At 43.0% G+C, this 22,099-nt stretch overlaps 8 protein-coding genes across 8 annotated transcripts; 3 read left to right on the top strand and 5 right to left on the bottom strand.

Moving 5' to 3' along the window:
- Window positions 1-2,092: 2,092 nt before the first annotated feature.
- On the bottom strand, window positions 2,093-2,860 carry LOC103461301 (histone H3). Its single transcript, XM_008403618.2, has one exon. The coding sequence runs from the start codon at window positions 2,600-2,602 to the stop codon at window positions 2,192-2,194; it is 411 nt and encodes a 136-aa protein (XP_008401840.2). The 5' UTR covers window positions 2,603-2,860; the 3' UTR covers window positions 2,093-2,191.
- A 73-nt stretch (window positions 2,861-2,933) lies between these two features.
- On the top strand, window positions 2,934-3,570 carry LOC103461298 (histone H2A). Its single transcript, XM_008403615.3, has one exon. The coding sequence runs from the start codon at window positions 2,949-2,951 to the stop codon at window positions 3,333-3,335; it is 387 nt and encodes a 128-aa protein (XP_008401837.1). The 5' UTR covers window positions 2,934-2,948; the 3' UTR covers window positions 3,336-3,570.
- A 1,112-nt stretch (window positions 3,571-4,682) lies between these two features.
- On the top strand, window positions 4,683-7,224 carry LOC103461299 (histone H1-like). The gene is made up of 2 exons (XM_081599151.1): window positions 4,683-6,073; window positions 7,066-7,224. The coding sequence occupies exons 1-2, from the start codon at window positions 5,451-5,453 to the stop codon at window positions 7,091-7,093; spliced, it is 651 nt and encodes a 216-aa protein (XP_081455277.1). The 5' UTR covers window positions 4,683-5,450; the 3' UTR covers window positions 7,094-7,224.
- A 2,042-nt stretch (window positions 7,225-9,266) lies between these two features.
- On the bottom strand, window positions 9,267-15,267 carry LOC103480225 (histone H2B 1/2-like). Its single transcript, XM_081599158.1, has one exon. The coding sequence runs from the start codon at window positions 12,418-12,420 to the stop codon at window positions 12,043-12,045; it is 378 nt and encodes a 125-aa protein (XP_081455284.1). The 5' UTR covers window positions 12,421-15,267; the 3' UTR covers window positions 9,267-12,042.
- Window positions 15,268-15,428: 161 nt separating this feature from the next.
- LOC103480226 (histone H1) lies at window positions 15,429-18,027 on the bottom strand. The gene is made up of 2 exons (XM_017310288.2): window positions 16,606-18,027; window positions 15,429-15,596 (listed from the first exon to the last, which is right to left on the bottom strand). Exons 1-2 carry the CDS (start codon window positions 17,226-17,228, stop codon window positions 15,569-15,571), a joined length of 651 nt encoding a protein of 216 aa, XP_017165777.2. The 5' UTR covers window positions 17,229-18,027; the 3' UTR covers window positions 15,429-15,568.
- A 1,047-nt stretch (window positions 18,028-19,074) lies between these two features.
- Window positions 19,075-19,731, bottom strand: LOC145548577 (histone H2A-like). Its single transcript, XM_081599157.1, has one exon. It carries the CDS (start codon window positions 19,714-19,716, stop codon window positions 19,330-19,332), a length of 387 nt encoding a protein of 128 aa, XP_081455283.1. The 5' UTR covers window positions 19,717-19,731; the 3' UTR covers window positions 19,075-19,329.
- A 76-nt stretch (window positions 19,732-19,807) lies between these two features.
- On the top strand, window positions 19,808-20,678 carry LOC145548576 (histone H3). Its single transcript, XM_081599155.1, has one exon. It carries the CDS (start codon window positions 20,063-20,065, stop codon window positions 20,471-20,473), a length of 411 nt encoding a protein of 136 aa, XP_081455281.1. The 5' UTR covers window positions 19,808-20,062; the 3' UTR covers window positions 20,474-20,678.
- Window positions 20,679-20,926: 248 nt separating this feature from the next.
- On the bottom strand, window positions 20,927-21,948 carry LOC145548578 (histone H2B 1/2-like). Its single transcript, XM_081599160.1, has one exon. It carries the CDS (start codon window positions 21,507-21,509, stop codon window positions 21,132-21,134), a length of 378 nt encoding a protein of 125 aa, XP_081455286.1. The 5' UTR covers window positions 21,510-21,948; the 3' UTR covers window positions 20,927-21,131.
- Between the last annotated feature and the right edge of the window lie 151 nt (window positions 21,949-22,099).

Below are 22,099 nucleotides of genomic sequence, written 5' to 3' on the forward strand. Positions count from 1 at the left end.
TGCTAAGTGCATGGCTAACATTGAATATTAGCCATGTTTGGACTGTTTGGACTAACATGGCTAATAGTGAGAGAACACACTATGGATTTCACATTTCACATTTCCCATAATGCATCTGTAGCAGGGTGACAAGCAGCTGAGGAAGAACCACTGTATAGGTTTCACTGTAAATCTGTGTTGTTGCTCATCAGAATAGTCACTCAATTAAAATCTGACATTTTTTCATTCCTAAAACCAACAATGCTTGTGTTTTGAACTGATTTTATTTATCTATTTTTTGTGTCCTGAAGTTACCCTAAAAATGAAACCAGAGACGTTCGATCCTTGTGGCAGCTTCAATATACACTTTTTCATCTTAGGCCCCCAGAATAGAATCTCTCAGAAAAGTGTGATGTGTATTTTTAACATTCAAATGTTTTTGAAATGAACATAGTCAGATTTAAAGTAAATAAAAAGAGGTTAAAAAATGGACCTATGGAGACACGCCTTGTTTCTGTGAAAAATGCACACACCCATTTTTACTATGGTTACTACATTACATTAAATGTCAGTTTCTGTCCCCTAATCACCTATCAATGGCTATTCAAGTTTCGACTCCTACTCGTTTATGCTGCAGTCTTTTTTTATTATCCCACACGTGAGCCGTTACCCTCCTTGTAGGACATTTTAAAATGATCTAATCCAACATGTATGGGTGTCTCTAGCAGTTTTCTAGAGATAAAACAGTAGAAGAAGAGCATCTGTTCAACACAGAACGTGAGAACGTCAACGGAAAGTCTTTCCTCCACAGATGGTGCTTCATCTCCCTCCAGTGGTTGATAGTAGGAAAGCTAATGACGAAGTGAATGTAGCACAAGTGCCCTTTTTGTGATATCAAAAATAAACTACTTGTTAAAAGACTTGCAACTTAATTTATAGACACATTCCATATTCTGTGCTTCAACTGAAAATACAAGCTAAGACATGTGGTGTAAATACTAATTGCCTAAAAATAATAATGAACCTTTATACGCATGAGCAACAGGACCTCCACACTCTTAAATATAGGTGAGTCGAAAATGACTATGATTTTTACCTGAAAATTATTTGTATTTTTTTTAAACATTAAACAAGGACATTTCATAACAGCAAAATAGAATATTTTGTACTGTGGCTGCATGAGGGAAGAGTTTCTTCATCCAACATGTGTAGAACATGACATATTTTAAGAAATTGATGAAATGGCTTAGAGGCGGACAGAGAGCCTCTAAGCTCTCTCTCCGGATGTGGCGTATTGATAAGTAATGACATCCTATGGCACAGTAGGCATTAATGACGGACACAATAAATGGGGTAATGTTAGCTGGCTAAATAAACTATTAAATAGAATAAATTAATTACACAATAATGATGAAGCCAATAAAACTGTGCCTGTAATGGAAAATTGTATAATGTGCTCCTCACCCCTCTTCTGCTTTAGGTTATCTGCATAGTCTAATCATGATCAAGAAACTTCTGCAGAGTCCTAACAGCAGCAGGAGCTCCTTGATCCTGGAGACTAAGTGTGACTTTCCCAACGTGGAACTTAACTGCCCTCTTTAGCATCAACAAAGAACCTCTTATCCTTAACAGACAAATGGCCAGACCATCTGTGTTGGGCTCCACAGAATCCCTGGTACATCACAATCAGGGATTCACTCTAGTCCAATCAAGTCTTCTCTGACCAAAACCTATAAAAGGAAGCCAGATCCAGTTAGACTTGACACTCATTTGACTTTGTATTTCTGTTCTCACCTTGAAAGGTTTTAATACATTTATTTTCTTATCCAGACTCTTGTTGGTGTAATTTTTTTTCAACCCCACCACCCACAAAATGGCACCTGATATAGTCTGTGCTCCAAAAAATATACATTACTGTCAGTTGATTGGAGCCAAATTTACAAATGAAACACCAGAGGAAGAGAATTTGGGTCATTTTTCACCCACTTACAGAAACATTCATGTGAAACACTATCAACCATCGTTGAAGACATTTTTAGATGCCATGATAACTTGTGCTAAACACATAAAATGGTCTAATCTTGACAAGATTAACTGAAGTCAAACATCTCAATTTATTAAAGTTAACCTTTAATATACCAACAGGAGCAGCTCTTAATGAAGGTGTGTGTGGCTCTTAAAAGAGCCGTTGTGTTAGTTGGAGCTGCAGCCTCTAAGCTCTCTCTCCGCGGATGCGGCGGGCCAGCTGGATGTCTTTGGGCATGATGGTGACCCTCTTGGCGTGGATGGCGCACAGGTTGGTGTCCTCGAACAGACCCACCAGGTAGGCCTCGCTGGCCTCCTGCAGAGCCATGACGGCGGAGCTCTGGAAGCGCAGGTCGGTCTTGAAGTCCTGAGCGATCTCTCGGACCAGGCGCTGGAAGGGCAGCTTGCGGATCAGCAGCTCCGTCGACTTCTGGTAGCGACGGATCTCTCTCAGAGCCACGGTACCGGGCCTGTAGCGGTGAGGCTTCTTCACGCCGCCGGTAGCCGGAGCGCTCTTCCTGGCCGCCTTGGTGGCCAGCTGCTTCCTGGGGGCTTTGCCTCCGGTGGACTTACGGGCGGTCTGCTTGGTTCTGGCCATGCTTCTGCTTCTCTGATCACGATCAGGAGAAAAATGTTGCAAACCGTCGAGGCTCCGCTGCTCTTAAGCTCAGGCTCTGGGCGTCACTCTGTGACGCTGCAGCTCCGCTCCGGATCCTGGTTGGTTAGCGGCTCCTCCTGGAGCGCAGCGCCGCCCAGAGGCGTCGCCTCCCGGCTTAATGTCCGCTGCTCATTGGAGGAAGCTGCGTTCAAAAAGTCCGCCTCTCCGTCCCGCTCTGCTGGGAGCTTTTCTGGTTGGTCGCCAGCAGAAGCCTGCCACTTTCCGCGGACATAAAAGCTTCTCATTTCTTTCTCGAGTCTCATTTCTAGAAACAAACAGCAACAAAATGAGTGGCCGCGGAAAAACCGGAGGAAAAGCCAGAGCCAAGGCCAAGACCCGCTCCTCTAGAGCCGGACTCCAGTTCCCAGTGGGCCGTGTTCACAGGCTGCTGCGCAAAGGCAACTACGCGGAGCGGGTCGGTGCCGGAGCCCCCGTCTACCTGGCCGCTGTGCTCGAGTATCTGACCGCTGAGATCCTGGAGCTGGCTGGGAACGCCGCCCGCGACAACAAGAAGACCCGCATCATCCCCCGTCACCTGCAGCTGGCCGTCCGCAACGACGAGGAGCTCAACAAGCTGCTGGGTGGAGTCACCATCGCTCAGGGTGGAGTGCTGCCCAACATCCAGGCGGTGCTGCTGCCCAAGAAGACCGAGAAGGCCGCCAAGACCAAGTAAACCTGCTGCTGCTGCTCGGCAACAAACACACAACGGCTCTTTTAAGAGCCACACACTCGTTACATCATGAGAGCTCTGCTTCCAACCAGACACCAACACTCTTCATTTTATTCACCATTTAATGTTTATTTCATAAACTTGCTCATCTTACACCTGGAATCAATCACGCTTTATGCAAAGCTTTTCAAACATCAGCCACTCTTCACGGTGAGGTGAAAGATGTTTCAATTGGTTTCCAAGGCTGTAAGATTGTTTTCTGTGGAGAACAAAACTTGACCCTTTCCAGTATCGCACAGTTTACTATACATTATACTGTTACATGGAAAAACTCAATTTGTGGTATAATTGATAAAATCACAACATTTTTATGTCCAGTAGGAAGAAGGTAGTTTTAATCAAGTGTCACCATCTTCTCCTAACTTAAATATAAAATGTCAGCTGCTTTGCAAAATGTATTTTGTATAAACTTTGAACTTCTCATAACCAGATGTTAAAACTTTAGATTTAGATTTTATTTCGCAGCACAATGTAATTTGCCCATTCTTCTCTACAACACACCTCAAGTTTATTCACTTTTGGTGAATGTCTGCAAATATAATTCTCTCAACTCTTGCCACAGATTGTTTGTGTTTAGATCTGGGCTTTGACTGGGCCATTCAAACATGTGAAGTATTTGCAGTATTTGTGCCCATATCTCTGGGAGGTTAATTCTGTATTCCTGGCTGCCATTACAGCACTGAAGACTAAAGAACACTCCAAGTCAATCAGAAAAAGTTAGAGAACTAAGTCAGTGGACACATGGAGCGGTCGTCTACGTGTTCCTTTCATTTTGCTTTTACTTGTCTATTCCTCACGTCTTTGTGCTGCTCTGTCTTCTAAACTCATTCTGAAATAAACCAAAGGAACAAATCCAAGAACAACACAGAAATAAAAGTGACTGTGGTTGATTAGACATTTATCCTGTCACATGTGATTTATGTCATGTCCAGAAACTATTGAGTTTAATTCAAGCCAGTCTGGTCAAATCCATCTTGAACTGTTGATGCTAAAGAAACAGAAACTTTCTCAAAGGGTTTTTGGCAACAAAAAAACATTTCACCTCAACAAAGAGATGAAACAGACTGAGACATTTACATAAGCATTAAAACAACAAATGATTTGATAGAATGTAGAATCTGTCTCATGTTTCCTTTTCTTTAACATAATCTGAAGATCATTGAGAAAAATAACATTTGCTGGCAGGAGAATGAAAATGAACCTGAAGTCTTTGTGTGTTTGGTGTTTATTATGTCTGTAAATAATTTTGTGCATTAATTGTTTTTGTTTTTTGATGTTGGTGTGGAAAAACTCTTGTTACCTACAAGTCAGAAAGAACTTGGAGGTTTACCGAACTTTGAATGCTTTAGAAATTAATACCCTCATCTAGTTTTGAGTGTGATGAAGTGAGAATATGTAAATCCCTGTATATGCTCCTTGGATACAATTTAAAAAAACATTTTTCTGACTAAATCTCGATATTGAAGTGATTTTGAGAGCAGCTGCTGCTGAATCTTCATTTACTGCAGACAGGAAGTTTATGCCAGAGGATCAGCAGTCTGCCTCACGCAGGGATCCTGAGGGTGTGTTTACATCCGCTGAAAAATCACTCCTTTTATCTCCACAAATCACTTCGCCGCTGCCATTTTACTCGGTTTCTGTCCTCGTGTGTCTCAGCTAACAGAAACATATGTGTTACTTTTAGTATAATGTGGTTTTAGATGTCTTCGGAGGCGAAATTCGAAGAAAACTCCCAGCAAGAGGCACAACGAAGGCGAGAATTTGGTCGCTTTAAAGGCTCCTGGAACAAAGGGAAAACGTCTCGGACATCAAACACGAGCTCACTGTGGAGGAGAGAGACTTTTCTACCTGCTTTAGTAACTTTGGTCTTGTGAGATGTTTGTCTTTTGAGTATTTTCAGGCTAAATGTTGGCGGAGAAAACACAAAGTGGAGCCGCTGTTCGAGGCGGCAGCCGAGCAGCGGGCTGAGTTGTCTCTTCACGGTTCTCATGTGTGTTATAAGTCCCGCCTCCCGCTTTGAGCTCCACAAGTTCCGAGGAACAACCCAGTCCGACAGACATGGCAGAGGAAGCTCCAGCAGCCGCGCCGGCAAAGGCTCCGGCCAAAGCCCCGAAGAAGAAGTCCGCTCCCCGGCCCAAGAAGGACGGGCCCAGCCTCCCCAAACTCATCGTGGACGCCGTGGCCGAATCCAAGGAGCGCAAGGGGACGTCCCTGGCGGCCCTCAAGAAGGTGCTGGCCGGGAAAGGAGTGGACGTGAGCAAGGCCAACAAGCGCATCAACACCGCCGTCACCAAGTTGGTCACCAAAGGGACCCTGAGCCAGACTAAGGGCACGGGGGCCTCCGGCTCCTTCAAGCTCGCCAAGAAGGAGCCCAAGGTCGCTAAACCGGCGGCGGCCAAGAAGGTGGTGAAGAAGAAGGCGCCCGTCAAGGCCAAGAAGCCCGCGGCAAAGAAGAGCGCAGCGGCCAAGAAACCCGCCGCAAAGAAACCCGCAGCGGCAGCCAAGAAGTCCCCGAAGAAGGCTCCGGCCAAGAAAGCGGCCAAGAAGCCCGCCAAGAGCCCCAAGAAGGCCGCGCCCAAGAAGCCCAAGGCCGCCGCCGTCAAGAAGCCCAAGGCCGCAGCCAAGAAAAGTCCAGCAAAGAAACCTGCAGCCAAGAAGGCCGCAGCAAAGAAGGCCAAGAAGTAAACAGCTGCTTCAGCCCCGCATTTTACTCACCAAAGGCTCTTTTAAGAGCCAACACACATTCTACTCAAGAGCTCGTCCTTTTCTTTTATTTACCACGTATTTTACTTCATACACTAGGAAAAATTACATTTAACACCATCTTTGAGTTATAGATGAAAGTTATTCATGTAGATGCCACATTTTATACAGTAGTTTTAACAGTCATGGGACTTACACTTCTCAGGAAGGATTCACCTCATTTGGCTGAATACCACTGTATGTGGAAGACATCAACTTTCACACGTATTCTTCTCATGGAATGTCATTATGCTACTTCAGTCTTTAGTCATTGCTTACTTCACTTATTACTTCACTGTGTACACAAATTAATACAGCCAGAAAAAGGCTCACACAACACTCGGTCCCTTTCACAATGAATCGGCAAAGTCACTTGGCTCGCTCACAACTGACACCTCTGAATTCAATTTTTTAAACACCCATATCATATATAAAATTACTTTTATACAAGTAATAAGTCAGACATGAACCGGGAAAAAATACAAATGTCAAATGGAACAAAACTTTCATATTCAATTCTAAAAGGAGTAGAAATGAGGCCAACACTTCATAAATCCTCCATCTTTCATATCACTGAAATCAATTCATTATCAAAAATGATTGTATGTCGATCATTCACAACTTAAATGGAGTGAAAATTGTTTCAGAAATCCCTCACATGTTCCTCAGCTGCACAACAGCATGAATACAAACAGTTCAACTACATTTATTTTTATGTTTATTCCTTTCAGAGACTGTTAAGGGGAGTTTGATTCACACAATAATTTAATGCAATCAAAGTTAAATTATTACGTCAAAAAGAACGTTCTTCTCAATCTGTCACGGTCTTGTAGGAGGAGCTGCTGAGATCGGCTCCTCATAGGTCCGCAGCTCCCACATAAAGGCCGACACACCGCAGCTCTCGCTCACATTCATCTTTGTGTTTGCACAGAAGAAGAAGACGACAAAATGAGCGGTAGAGGAAAGGGAGGCAAAGGACTCGGTAAAGGAGGCGCCAAGCGTCACCGTAAAGTTCTCCGTGATAACATCCAGGGAATCACCAAGCCCGCCATCCGCCGTCTGGCTCGCCGCGGGGGAGTCAAGCGTATCTCCGGTCTCATCTACGAGGAGACCCGCGGTGTGCTCAAGGTCTTCCTGGAGAACGTCATCCGTGACGCCGTCACCTACACCGAGCACGCCAAGAGGAAGACCGTCACCGCCATGGACGTGGTGTACGCTCTCAAGAGGCAGGGCCGCACTCTGTACGGATTCGGAGGCTAAACGGTGAACTCTGCTTACTAAACCAAACAAAGGCCCTTTTCAGGGCCACCCACTTACCGATTAATGAGATGAATTTCCTGTCAAGTCTTAACGGTTGAAACTGATACAAATTTTTGTGAAATTGATGAGAAACCTTGAGCCTTCAAGCGTTTGCCGATGGTCATTTTTATTTATTTTTTTTACAGAGTCTTGTTACTGGCCGGATTTTTCTCGGAACACAACTCCGGCAGCAGAGCACATTCCTCTGCTTCCGTTATGATTTGCATTTACTCCAAAAATATTTTACGTATAGAACCTTATTTTTGTTCAGAATTGACTTCAAAATGCAATTTTATTACTAAAAGATGTAAAAGAAATTTCCCCGCCAGGAGTTCTATATTCATGAATAATATCCTTAAACTGTTTTTCCAAGACTGTGTTCAGTTCTACATTTTGACCAAAATTACTTGAAAGCCACGACGGGGACTAAAAAGCCAATATGTGATTCCTGAACAGCAAACGGCAACATTATTTCTGCCTGACGGTCATTACCATCTAGTGGTATGTTTGTTTTTCCTGAATAGACAACTTTACACTGTTTGATTTTTACCCAAGGTAAAAAGCTGGTGTTGCACATCAGCTTATAACTTTGTGAGCTTTGGGTGATGAGCGTCTCTACTGTTCCCACAAATGCAGAGAAATGAACTAATCTTGTTGAAAATCACGTGACTGAAAACAAACGATGCCTCGCATTACCTGGGACACGTGACCGCTTCATTTTGCGTGTCGGTTTTCAAAATAAAAGCGCGATGAGCCGTGCTGCTTCATGGGTTGTTGTAGGTTATTTGGTCGTGTATCGGAGGAGAATATTTCTTTAGCAGTGGCTGAAATAAAAGGAACATTGACCAACATGAGTATTGATGATTTTCATGATGGCACTCATTAACGTGTAATGTGTTTTGACTATGTTTTTGTATTTTTCTAATATGAAGAACTTTGAACTGCATTGTTACTGAAATGTGCTACAGAAACTGCAAGAGGAAAATCTGACATCTGGGAGTACTTTGAGATTCTTAAAAAAAATAACTAATCCCCCACCTCCTAAATTCTCACCTTCTGGAAATTTCCACTATTTCTAGTTTGATCAGCAAAGATATACATCAGTCTTGCACAGCAGAAGCAGAATTAAAATTCTGCATGGAGATAAATATAAGTAAGGGATCAGAGCCAACTGGACATCTGCTAAAAAGAATAAGGGTTATCACTGCTACTTGTTCTCAAGCTGAGTTTTGTTCCATGGACTCTGGGCTATTTGAACCACTTGCCACTAGAAGTTGCCTCCCAGCAGGGCTGTTGGTGGCATCAGCAATACTGACACTGGTTAAGGGCATTACTCACGTCCCTATAGGGATGTTAGTGTTGGGTACTGTTAAAGGTACCGTTAATGTAAGCAAGAAGCAGGTTTTGAGAAGTTTGAGACAATAAATTTATGAATGTGTGTATATATAAATAAAGGTCTGAGCTTAGACAGACGTGATAAGATCAGTGGTAACAGCAGATGGAGCCTGGCCATGTGAGAAGTCTGAGTTTCTTATTACACAGGACGCCTCTGGCAGCTTGAATACGCTTCCCTCAATTGTCAGATGCATCATGGGAAATGGAGTCTTAAAATCAATATTTTTCTCCTTTTGTTTCTTAAGAAAATCTGAGTAAAACAAGAAACATTTTAACGTCCATACAGTGGAGAAGGACTGCAATAATCACACAGAACAGAGTTAGTTCATACTTTATTGGTAAACAAGCACAGAATGAAACCAATTAATACATTTTAGGACTGTAACTAATGGTTGTTTCAGTAATGGATTATGCTGATTAATTGGTAATTGGATGAGAAATGTATACATTCTGCTTATTTTTCAGCTAGCCACTTAAGAATAACATTATAAACTTTAGAAACAATAATAAAAAAGTCATTTGATTCCTATTTTAAATGAGAAAGTGTTTTATTGACTGCATTGCAACAAAAAAGAGAGAAAAAAACAGCACTCCATTACTGAACGCTTGACCGTTTGTAGCAAAGGATGAAATCTGCAGCTAAAAACAAAAACACTTCTAACATCAACATGTTAGAAATGCTGAGCAATTTCTGCTGAACTGAACTTCAATACAGTGTGAGGCTGATCTGGTGATTCACTTTATATGAACCAGTGAAAAACTAGAGAGCATACAGTGACCAATAGGCGTCATCACTTTCATCAAATGGTCGTCAACTATTAATTGATTACTAAATTAGTTGATTCTTTTAATTAATACAGTTGTTTCAGCTCTAATATATAATATTATATCCCATAACTTAACAGAAACTTATAGACTGAATTAACTTTTTTTTTCTAACACTCAGTCTGCAGCCTGACAGTTTACAACAGTAAATACAGCAAACTGCCGGGAAAACCTCCTGAATAATGTTTTCTGTATTTTATAGTGAAGCCCTCGTCTTTCCAGATAGATCTAATGTTTTTTTTTTGTTCTTCTGTTTCAATTTAAGTATTTTGTAAAAATTCTCCTGATTTTAAACTGGAAACTCAACATAACACATTTATGTTTCTAATCAGGAAACATAAGTGTGTAACTTACTTTGGATATGTAGATTTTTTTATTATTCTGCAGATAAAACATCTTTATCTGTCTAAACAGTCATTTAAAGAGATCTTAAAAATAATATTTATAATGTGAAAGACATAAATGTGGTCAATTTAACAGAAGTCAGAAACCAGCTGCAGCTCCGTGGTAACTGAAAAAAACATTACATGTTATTCTGTAAAAACCTTCCCAGAAATATTACAAAATATATACATTTTGAGAATCAAAATCTGGAAAAAAAAAAAATAATAATTCCTTGTGCCGCTAATACGATACATTTTAACAACATTGTTGCAACTTGTCTTCCGTTTCCGTTAAGCAGCAACAGCGAAGTTGTCTTGTCAAAATAAAAGCATCAAACCAGAAACTGGAAGTCAATATATCCTACAAAATAAAACGAAGTAAAGGAAATAAATGACTTTGGGGGTTATTTACAATAGTAATGGATAAATATCACATCAATTTGGAACATCGCCCATAACATGACTGGAGGAAACTTGAAACATTACATCTCAACCATCGGATGTTTTAAAGATACGGCTCCTACAACGGAAATAAATGTAGTCATTTTTCACAGTTAAAGTTTCTAAAAAAAAAAAAAAAAAGGTTTGTTGAGAGGTAATACGTGCAATTAAAAATACAGGCTGCAATATAACTAGTTATTTGATGTTCACAAACGATCCAATTCTTTTGAACGGCTCTTTTCCGGTGTTCTAAAACACCTGAACCACCGGACTCGAGTCTTAGAGCCGCTCTTTGATTTTTAAAAACCTTTTTCGAGCTTACAATGCTCTGCACACACTAGTATCTCTTATTCCGTTTAATTTAAATTGTGTTTATTTAATACGCAAATAGATACAAGCGACGAAAGGGATGAACGTATGAGGACACACAGCGCCTCCTCATTGCTCACGGTTTGTTTTCGTCTTGTGTCATGACGGCACTGTGAGTTGCCGTGACGCAGGTTTCACGCAGCAGCAGAGAGGATGGCGCCCTGCTCTCCCTTCTTCCTCTTTGGTTAATGTTCATAGCGGCAATTGTATGCCTTAGTTACAATTGTCCAAAACAAATGTATAGCTTCTGTGAAACTGAAAAGCTTTTTTTCCCCCCCCATGTATGTACCGTTTTATTTTGGTTTTATATTACAAAGACACTAAAAAATAAATAAAAAATACATGGGTATAGGACATTTTTAACTTTTGAAAATATACGTTTCCTGTAAAAACATACTGCCATTTACTTAATGCAGATTGTAGCAGCCGTAATTGTGCGGTGTCTCTTTAAGACAGCCCGAGTTATTGCTGGTGATGTCACAAGTATGCGCCACTGCTTCTCTGTAGAGCATAGACATAATATAAGATATAAGTTGTTTATAAGAGCCAACTGGACATCAACAATATAAGATCCTTATGTTATTTCTATGGTAGAGAGCGTGGGAGAAACGTGCTGGAGATCGACGCATGGACTGAGACGGACATGTATATTTCGTCTCCCCAACTCCAGCAACGTTACGGGTGGTTTGGACTCAGCTTATTTTCGTTTTTGATAATACAGCAGCCGTTTAACCGGGCTTTGTGATGTTAGTGAAGACTCTGTTTATTAAGAGTATAAACTGTGGCATTCACAGTACCAGTGTGTTTGACTGACACGATGAGTCTGCCGCTTCCTCTCCACCACCCAACACAACTGAAGCTTTACAAGATGGTTCAAATTTCTGAACTTCACCCCCTACAATTAAAAAAAAAAAACAAAAAAACAAACTGGCCTACTCCTAAAAATACAATACCGAAGTATAGTTTCATAATGGGGTCATTTTAACTGCTCTTTGAAATGGAGAGACTGAAGATTTAAGTTCCCTTACAAGAAAATCCGTCTCACCACTAAATATAGGCCTAAGGGTTGGTACGTTTAGGGTTTAAACACACCGACCAACAATCATATGGACATTAGAGACTAGACCAAAGCCCTTCAGATGTAGTGAGTGGCTCTTAAAAGAGCCGTTGGGTTGGTGTGTTAACAGCCGAGTCGTTTACTTGGAGCTGGTGTACTTGGTAACGGCCTTGGTTCCCTCGGACACGGCGTGCTTGGCCAGCTCACCGGGCAGCAGGAGGCGCACAGCGGTCTGGATCTCCCTGGAGGTGATGGTGGAGCGCTTGTTGTAGTGAGCCAGACGGGACGCCTCGGAGGCGATGCGCTCAAAGATGTCGTTGACGAAGGAGTTCATGATGCTCATGGCCTTGGAGGAGATCCCGGTGTCGGGGTGGACCTGCTTCAGCACCTTGTAGACGTAGATGGCGTAGCTCTCCTTCCTGGTCCTTCTCCTCTTCTTGCCTCCTTTGCCGGCGGTCGTCTTGGTGACCGCTTTCTTGGAGCCCTTCTTGGGCGCAGACTTGGCGGGTTCAGGCATGTTGTCTCTGGAAACTTGCAGCGACGAATGAGCTGCTGAAGCGGGCAAGACTGATATTATACATGCTGTATGGAAAACGAGCCGTACCGTCCCCTGGCTGTGATTGGATGAGGCGATTGAAGTGAAACCACATGACTTCAAACGTTGCGTGCAGTCGGATAATAGAGGGAGACAGAAAGGCGGGGAGTCTCCCGCTGCTTTTTAGTTAATTTAATCCACATTCCGGGTGTATGAACTCTTCATGAACACGTCATTCTTTTTATGACGGACGTGTTTTGGTTTCTTCAGCCAGAAATAAAAAGTTCAAATATTACAAATTTACTCTAGTCAGACATAAATTACATTGATTTCAGGAACTTACAGTCATTTGTTTTCAACATCCTTAGGCAACTAACGGATCTGTGTGTAAATGCAGTTTTGTGTGTGTGTACCAGGTGACTTTTGTGTACTTTTTCAACATTTATAGACGTAGGGGAAGATTTATGTTATTTTTAAGGTTTACAAATCCAGTATTACACACGCACATATTTTTACGCAGCACAAATACTTTTACGCACGAACAATTTTTAAATTAACCCTTTGAAAAACTGTTTTCTTTGACCTCCATGGGAACCGATTTGATTAAAAACCCAAGAAAGAAACACAAAAGGAGTGGCACATTCTTCTCTTTTATTAAAACAGTTTCTACACAGGTTCACAAGAATAACATAGTTATACAAAGTTTTATCAAAAAATTTAACTGAGACACAAAAGCAGAGACAGATGATATCTGCATTGTAAATTGGTATTCTGCTAAATTCTGATATTTGTCTGTTAATGTGAAGTCATGATTAAAATCTGCACAACTTAAAGACAACATTCACACAGAATTTTCCACTATAAAATAATTTAGGAAATTGCTAGTCCTTTAATATTGTAGAAATAATAATAATAATAATAATAATAATGCTCTTTAATCTCATGCTGCACTATGCAGATGTTCAGTCTGCATTGATGAAGGTTTAGTCACTTCAGCATCCTAAATTCTGGAAGTGGTTCCAAACAATAGTAAGTCTGATTATTAATTAATCACTTATTTTCTGATTAATTAATAAACAATGCCGCTCTTGGGAACAGAAGTTGTGCATAGTGCAGCGTTTCTCAACGGGGGCGGTACAGGCCCCCCGGGGCCAGAGGGCAGACTACCGGGAGGCTCCGTCTTGCTTCTGGGTTTGTCTGGCTATTTTTCCGGCCAGCGAACCATTCCGCCACCCAGTGGTCGTTTTTCAGATCACTTAGTCTCCTGTACCGCTCAAAAATGCACAATATGTCTAAACAATTTTAGGATTTTATAAGGAAGTGCTGAGATCTACCGTTTTCCACTGAGTGTGCTTGTGCCAAGCACAGTGAGGAACGATGAGAGGATAAAAGTACTCAGAGCAAAACTCAGACGACCCAGCTTTTACTAGCATATAAACGCACCATCTACACGCGATTCTGGGAGCTTCCCCGAAGCGTGAAATGAGTCTCAAAAATAGTTGTACACTCGTAACCGGATAAGAACTTGTAGCAAAGCAAGAAAGAAGTCTTGCCTAGTGCTGTCTCGTATTACAACAGTGATTCTTCCATATGAACATACTGTTGTTACTGCTGCCATTTTCCCCATCAGTGCAACACCTAGGTCCGTTTACCAATTCTGGGACCCTACAAAAACCCATCAGTGTCATTGTAAAACAGGCTTTTAATGCCGAAAAAGTATCAAATGTTCCAAGTCTTACAAGTAAAACATAAACAGAGTGACATTCACCATTCAGCACTGGCCCCACTCAGCTCACCCTAAGACAACACAAAATGAAGCAAAGATTATAGTACGAGTTCAGCTTTTATCTTCTCAATATGTATCCTCTAAGAGGAATTAGATCATACACTTTTGTGTATTCAGATAACTTTGATAAAGTTCTACTTAAATAGCTCACCATAGCTTTCCAATGTCATCTACCAACAAGGTAAATGTATAAATATTAGTGATGCTTTGCGTTCGTTAGCAATTTCCTTAACACAAATACAAGGTTGATGGCGATGGGTCCGGTGTTCTCTAGGCTTCGGTCATTAGAGCGAAACCCGTGTCGGTGCGCGTATCTCTAAGTCACGTGACCGATACAGCGACTGTTTTCAATCAGAAAGTGACGCGCCAAACTGTTTATGAGGAAGATTATCTGTTAACGATGAATCTACTAAAATAATCTGACCTTTCGCGGTTCCAAATGGATGGATCCCAGAGATACTGAGGCAAACAAAACAATCCGTCTAAACCTCTTCCGCCGTTCCTTACAAATTGTGAGCGGGTGTTTTCTATAGCCGGACAGACTGCATTAAAAAAAAAGCGTAAAAGACCCAATGTCAAATCGTTTTAGAAAAATAATCCTAAGCAAAAGTTGTGAAAAAAAAAAATATCAGTCTACATGCATCCACATGAACTCTTTAACGTCGACATTTATTCATCTAAAAATAAATATTTTAAATGAAGACGTGAAATATGACATTGTACCAGAACAAGAACAACAAATCACTCAGTGAACGGTATCAACTACTAAATAACTACAACTAGGTTGTAGTTATTTTTAGGTCCAGTAGGTGTCAGTATAACAGTCTTACAAGATGAGGTGCCAAACAATACTTTTCTGGTGTTTTATTGCATAATTGTAGCAAATGTTTTCACAAAATATTTTAGTGCACCTCTTTAGAACGTAATTAATCTTTTATCATTACGTTTAAAATTATCACGTCACAGGAAATTCCGCTCATTAATCGGTAAGTGGGTGGCCCTGAAAAGGGCCTTTGTTTGGTTTAGTAAGCAGAGTTCACCGTTTAACCTCCGAATCCGTACAGAGTGCGGCCCTGCCTCTTGAGAGCGTACACCACGTCCATGGCGGTGACGGTCTTCCTCTTGGCGTGCTCGGTGTAGGTGACGGCGTCACGGATGACGTTCTCCAGGAAGACCTTGAGCACACCGCGGGTCTCCTCGTAGATGAGACCGGAGATACGCTTGACTCCCCCGCGGCGAGCCAGACGGCGGATGGCGGGCTTGGTGATTCCCTGGATGTTATCACGGAGAACTTTACGGTGACGCTTGGCGCCTCCTTTACCGAGTCCTTTGCCTCCCTTTCCTCTACCGCTCATTTTGTCGTCTTCTTCTTCTGTGCAAACACAAAGATGAATGTGAGCGGGAGCTGCGGTGTGTCGGCCTTTATGTGTGAGCTGCGGACCTATGAGGAGCCGATCTCAGCAGCTCCTCCTACAAGACTGTGACAGATTGAGAAGAACGTTCTTTTTGAAGTAATAATTTAACTTTGATTGCATTAAATTATTGTGTGAATCAAACTCCCCTTAACAGTCTCTGAAAGGAATAAACATAAAAATGAATGTAGTTAAACTGGCTGTCATGTGAAGATTGTGAGGATTTGTGAGGAACATGTGAGGGATTTCTGAAACAATTTTCACTCCATTTAAGTTGTGAATGATCAACATACAATCATTTTGATAATGAATTGATTTCAGTGATATGAAAGATGGAGGATTTATGAAGTGTTGGCCTCATTTCTACTCCTTTTAGAATTGAATATGAAAGTTTTGTTCCATTGGATGTTTGTATTTTTGATTGCTTTTCCCGGTTCATGTCTGACTCATTACTTGTATAAAAGTAATTTTATATATGATATGGGTGTTTAAAAAATTGAATTCAGAGGTGTCAGTTGTGAGCGAGCCAAGTGACTTTGCCGATTCATTGTGAAAGGAACCGAGTGTTGTGTGAGCCTTTTTCTGGCTGTATTAATTTGTGCACACAGTGAAGTAATAAGTGAAGTAAGCAATGACTAAAGACTGAAGTAGCATAATGACATTCCATGAGAAGAATACGTGTGAAAGTTGATGTCTTCCACATACAGTGGTATTCAGCCAAATGAGGTGAATCCTTCCTGAGACGTGTAAGTCCCATGACTGTTAAACTACTGTATAAAATGTGGCATCGACATGAATAACTTTCATCTATAACTCAAAGATGGTGTTAAATGTAATTTTTCCAAGTGGTCGTGTATGAAGTAAAATGCGTGGTAAATAAAAGAAAAGGACGAGCTCTTGAGTAGAATGTGTGTTGGCTCTTAAAAGAGCCTTTGGTGAGTAAAATGCGGGGCTGAAGCAGCTGTTTACTTCTTGGCCTTCTTTGCTGCGGCCTTCTTGGCTGCAGGTTTCTTTGCTGGACTTTTCTTGGCTGCGGCCTTGGGCTTCTTGACGGCGGCGGCCTTGGGCTTCTTGGGCGCGGCCTTCTTGGGGCTCTTGGCGGGCTTCTTGGCCGCTTTCTTGGCCGGAGCCTTCTTCGGGGACTTCTTGGCTGCCGCTGCGGGTTTCTTTGCGGCGGGTTTCTTGGCCGCTGCGCTCTTCTTTGCCGCGGGCTTCTTGGCCTTGACGGGCGCCTTCTTCTTCACCACCTTCTTGGCCGCCGCCGGTTTAGCGACCTTGGGCTCCTTCTTGGCGAGCTTAAAGGAGCCGGAGGCCCCCGTGCCCTTAGTCTGGCTCAGGGTCCCTTTGGTGACCAACTTGGTGACGGCGGTGTTGATGCGCTTGTTGGCCTTGCTCACGTCCACTCCTTTCCCGGCCAGCACCTTCTTGAGGGCCGCCAGGGACGTCCCCTTGCGCTCCTTGGATTCGGCCACGGCGTCCACGATGAGTTTGGGGAGGCTGGGCCCGTCCTTCTTGGGCCGGGGAGCGGACTTCTTCTTCGGGGCTTTGGCCGGAGCCTTAGCCGGCGCGGCTGCTGGAGCTTCCTCTGCCATGTCTGTCGGACTGGGTTGTTCCTCGGAACTTGTGGAGCTCAAAGCGGGAGGCGGGACTTATAACACACATGAGAACCGTGAAGAGACAACTCAGCCCGCTGCTCGGCTGCCGCCTCGAACAGCGGCTCCACTTTGTGTTTTCTCCGCCAACATTTAGCCTGAAAATACTCAAAAGACAAACATCTCACAAGACCAAAGTTACTAAAGCAGGTAGAAAAGTCTCTCTCCTCCACAGTGAGCTCGTGTTTCATGTCCGAGACGTTTTCCCTTTGTTCCAGGAGCCTTTAAAGCGACCAAATTCTCGCCTTCGTTGTGCCTCTTGCTGGGGGTTTTCTTCGAATTTCGCCTCCGAAGACATCTAAAACCACATTATACTAAAAGTAACACATATGTTTCTGTTAGCTGAGACACACGAGGACAGAAACCGAGTAAAATGGCAGCGGTGAAGTGATTTGTGGAGATAAAAGGAGTGATTTTTCAGCGGATGTAAACACACCCTCAGGATCCCTGCGTGAGGCAGACTGCTGATCCTCTGGCATAAACTTCCTGTCTGCAGTAAATGAAGATTCAGCAGCAGCTGCTCTCAAAATCACTTCAATATCGAGATTTAGTCAGAAAAATGTTTTTTTAAATTGTATCCAAGGAGCATATACAGGGATTTACATATTCTCACTTCATCACACTCAAAACTAGATGAGGGTTTTGATTTCTAAAACATTCAAAGTTCGGTAAACCTCCAAGTTCTGTCTTGTAGAGTTTTTCCACACCAACATCCACAAAAAAAAAATTAATACACAAAATTATTTAAAGACATAATAAACACCAAACACACAAAGACTTCAGGTTCATTTTCATTCTCCTGCCAGCAAATGTTATTTTCCTCAATGATCTTCAGATTATGTTAAAGAAAAGGAAACATGAGACAGATTCTACATTCTATCAAATCATTTTTTGTTTTAATGCTTAGGTAAATGTCTCAGTCTGTTTCATCTCTTTGTTGAGGTGAAATGTTTTTTTGTTGCCAAAAACCCTTTGAGAAAGTTTCTGTTTCTTTAGCATCAACAGTTCAAGATGGATTTGACCAGACTGGCTTGAATTAAACTCAATAGTTTCTGGACATGACATAAATCACATGTGACAGGATAAATGTCTAATCAACCACAGTCACTTTTATTTCTGTGTTGTTCTTGGATTTGTTCCTTTGGTTTATTTCAGAATGAGTTTAGAAGACAGAGCAGCACAAAGACGTGAGGAATAGACGAGTAAAAGCAAAATGAAAGGAACACGTAGACGACCGCTCCATGTGTCCACTGACTTAGTTCTCTAACTTTTTCTGATTGACTTGGAGTGTTTTTTAGTCTTCAGTGCTGTAATGGCAGCCAGGAATACAGAATTAACCTCCCAGAGATATGGGCACAAATACTGCAAATACTTCACATGTTTGAATGGCCCAGTCAAAGCCCAGATCTAAACACAAACAATCTGTGGCAAGAGTTGAGAGAATTATATTTGCAGACATTCACCAAAAGTGAATAAACTTGAGGTGTGTTGTAGAGAAGAATGGGCAAATTACATTGTGCTGCGAAATAAAATCTAAATCTAAAGTTTTAACATCTGGTTATGAGAAGTTCAAAGTTTATACAAAATACATTTTGCAAAGCAGCTGACATTTTATATTTAAGTTAGGAGAAGATGGTGACACTTGATTAAAACTACCTTCTTCCTACTGGACATAAAAATGTTGTGATTTTATCAATTAAACCACAAATTGAGTTTTTCCATGTAACAGTATAATGTATAGTAAACTGTGCGATACTGGAAAGGGTCAAGTTTTGTTCTCCACAGAAAACAATCTTACAGCCTTGGAAACCAATTGAAACATCTTTCACCTCACCGTGAAGAGTGGCTGATGTTTGAAAAGCTTTGCATAAAGCGTGATTGATTCCAGGTGTAAGATGAGCAAGTTTATGAAATAAACATTAAATGGTGAATAAAATGAAGAGTGTTGGTGTCTGGTTGGAAGCAGAGCTCTCATGATGTAACGAGTGTGTGGCTCTTAAAAGAGCCGTTGTGTGTTTGTTGCCGAGCAGCAGCAGCAGGTTTACTTGGTCTTGGCGGCCTTCTCGGTCTTCTTGGGCAGCAGCACCGCCTGGATGTTGGGCAGCACTCCACCCTGAGCGATGGTGACTCCACCCAGCAGCTTGTTGAGCTCCTCGTCGTTGCGGACGGCCAGCTGCAGGTGACGGGGGATGATGCGGGTCTTCTTGTTGTCGCGGGCGGCGTTCCCAGCCAGCTCCAGGATCTCAGCGGTCAGATACTCGAGCACAGCGGCCAGGTAGACGGGGGCTCCGGCACCGACCCGCTCCGCGTAGTTGCCTTTGCGCAGCAGCCTGTGAACACGGCCCACTGGGAACTGGAGTCCGGCTCTAGAGGAGCGGGTCTTGGCCTTGGCTCTGGCTTTTCCTCCGGTTTTTCCGCGGCCACTCATTTTGTTGCTGTTTGTTTCTAGAAATGAGACTCGAGAAAGAAATGAGAAGCTTTTATGTCCGCGGAAAGTGGCAGGCTTCTGCTGGCGACCAACCAGAAAAGCTCCCAGCAGAGCGGGACGGAGAGGCGGACTTTTTGAACGCAGCTTCCTCCAATGAGCAGCGGACATTAAGCCGGGAGGCGACGCCTCTGGGCGGCGCTGCGCTCCAGGAGGAGCCGCTAACCAACCAGGATCCGGAGCGGAGCTGCAGCGTCACAGAGTGACGCCCAGAGCCTGAGCTTAAGAGCAGCGGAGCCTCGACGGTTTGCAACATTTTTCTCCTGATCGTGATCAGAGAAGCAGAAGCATGGCCAGAACCAAGCAGACCGCCCGTAAGTCCACCGGAGGCAAAGCCCCCAGGAAGCAGCTGGCCACCAAGGCGGCCAGGAAGAGCGCTCCGGCTACCGGCGGCGTGAAGAAGCCTCACCGCTACAGGCCCGGTACCGTGGCTCTGAGAGAGATCCGTCGCTACCAGAAGTCGACGGAGCTGCTGATCCGCAAGCTGCCCTTCCAGCGCCTGGTCCGAGAGATCGCTCAGGACTTCAAGACCGACCTGCGCTTCCAGAGCTCCGCCGTCATGGCTCTGCAGGAGGCCAGCGAGGCCTACCTGGTGGGTCTGTTCGAGGACACCAACCTGTGCGCCATCCACGCCAAGAGGGTCACCATCATGCCCAAAGACATCCAGCTGGCCCGCCGCATCCGCGGAGAGAGAGCTTAGAGGCTGCAGCTCCAACTAACACAACGGCTCTTTTAAGAGCCACATACACCTTCATTAAGAGCTGCTCCTGTTGTCTTAAACTTGTTTTACAGACAAATCTTGAGAAATTTTTTGTTTAAGAAAAAAATTAGAATTGTATAAACGGTTTTATCCCATCACTGTAAACAGTGTAACTTCATGCTTGAATCTCACTTAATGGTCCTGTAGAACTTTACCTTTGTTCCAGGTAATGCTTGAACCTTTGCCATATTCAGCCATGAAGAATGATCAAATGTTCATTTTTGCCCCCCAATTTTCATAAGCACAGCATATTCTCAAACTACATTTTGGAGTTTTACAATAATCTAGGTCTAGTTGGTATTGATACAAGTCATGTATTCAGTCTGGTTTATTTAGCATATAATGCATTAATGATTAACAGCTCAAATGTTAGGCCTGAGTATATTTGTTAGATTCATGTGTATGTGAAAACATCCATTTCTAGGTTATATTTTTAATTAAATCCAACCATAAAGACAGCACTTTATAGACCAGAGAACTAGAAGGCAATCAGTAAAAATATTTAGCTTTAGTACCAAGATTAGGAATTAAGGCTCTTCAGATGTAGTGAGTGGCTCTTAAAAGAGCCGTTGGGTTGGTGTGTCAACAGCAGAGTCGTTTACTTGGAGCTGGTGTACTTGGTAACAGCCTTGGTTCCCTCGGACACGGCGTGCTTGGCCAGCTCACCGGGCAGCAGGAGGCGCACAGCGGTCTGGATCTCCCTGGAGGTGATGGTGGAGCGCTTGTTGTAGTGAGCCAGACGGGAGGCCTCGGAGGCGATGCGCTCAAAGATGTCGTTGACGAAGGAGTTCATGATGCTCATGGCCTTAGAGGAGATCCCGGTGTCGGGGTGGACCTGCTTCAGCACCTTGTACACGTAGATGGCGTAGCTCTCCTTCCTGGTCCTTCTCCTCTTCTTGCCTCCTTTACCGGCGGTCGTCTTGGTGACCGCTTTCTTGGAGCCCTTCTTGGGCGCAGACTTGGCGGGTTCGGGCATGTTGTCTCTGGAAACTTGCAGCGACGAATGAGCTACTGAAGAGGAAACAGAGGATATTATACATGCTGTATGGAAAACGAGCCGTACCGTCCCCTGGCTGTGATTGGATGAGGCGATTGAAGTGAAACTACGTGGCTTTTCAAACGTCGCGCAGTCGGATAATAGAGGGAGACAGAAAGGCGGGAACCTGAACAAAAATATTACTTTACAAGGAAACTCCCAGTTCAGTAGAAGTTACATCTGATTTACTTCATCTACCTCTCACAAAATCATTTCTCGCTTCTTATGTTTATTATTATTATTGTTATTGTTATTATTATCTGCATCTGGAATGCAATTTATTCTTACTACTCTAACTGAGATGACATCTTGTAAGGATTCAGTATTTCTTCGCAGTGGTAATTAAAACTTTCACTACTTCCTGACAGTTGAGTGTAAAACAGATTATTTGTGGGGGGACAAATCAAGCTCCTCTGGCTCCTCCTAGTGGTGCTACTGCGATTTGCTGACACGCTGCTGCCAGTCAGAAACAACCAAGCAGAGCCAGCAGAAAAACCAGAGAACTTTGTTTTCCTGATTTTTTTTTTTTT

Source organism: Poecilia reticulata, chromosome 18, assembly GCF_904066995.2.
Source record: "Poecilia reticulata chromosome 18, P_reticulata-male-v2, whole genome shotgun sequence".
Classification (NCBI taxonomy): domain Eukaryota; kingdom Metazoa; phylum Chordata; class Actinopteri; order Cyprinodontiformes; family Poeciliidae; genus Poecilia; species Poecilia reticulata.

Excerpts from the sequence above, each read along its gene's own strand:
- LOC103461301 (XM_008403618.2), bottom strand. The coding sequence starts at position 2,602 with ATGGCCAGAACCAAGCAGACCGCCCGTAAGTCCACCGGAGGCAAAGCC.
- LOC103461298 (XM_008403615.3), top strand. The coding sequence starts at position 2,949 with ATGAGTGGCCGCGGAAAAACCGGAGGAAAAGCCAGAGCCAAGGCCAAG.
- LOC103461299 (XM_081599151.1), top strand. The coding sequence starts at position 5,451 with ATGGCAGAGGAAGCTCCAGCAGCCGCGCCGGCAAAGGCTCCGGCCAAA. Across the intron at positions 6,074-7,065 it reads GCAGCAAAGAAGGCCAAGAA|AAGAAGAAGACGACAAAATG; the intron begins GTAAACAGCTGC and ends GTGTTTGCACAG.
- LOC103480225 (XM_081599158.1), bottom strand. The coding sequence starts at position 12,420 with ATGCCTGAACCCGCCAAGTCTGCGCCCAAGAAGGGCTCCAAGAAAGCG.
- LOC103480226 (XM_017310288.2), bottom strand. The coding sequence starts at position 17,228 with ATGGCAGAGGAAGCTCCAGCAGCCGCGCCGGCTAAGGCTCCGGCCAAA. Across the intron at positions 15,597-16,605 it reads GCAGCAAAGAAGGCCAAGAA|AAGAAGAAGACGACAAAATG; the intron begins GTAAACAGCTGC and ends GTGTTTGCACAG.
- LOC145548577 (XM_081599157.1), bottom strand. The coding sequence starts at position 19,716 with ATGAGTGGCCGCGGAAAAACCGGAGGAAAAGCCAGAGCCAAGGCCAAG.
- LOC145548576 (XM_081599155.1), top strand. The coding sequence starts at position 20,063 with ATGGCCAGAACCAAGCAGACCGCCCGTAAGTCCACCGGAGGCAAAGCC.
- LOC145548578 (XM_081599160.1), bottom strand. The coding sequence starts at position 21,509 with ATGCCCGAACCCGCCAAGTCTGCGCCCAAGAAGGGCTCCAAGAAAGCG.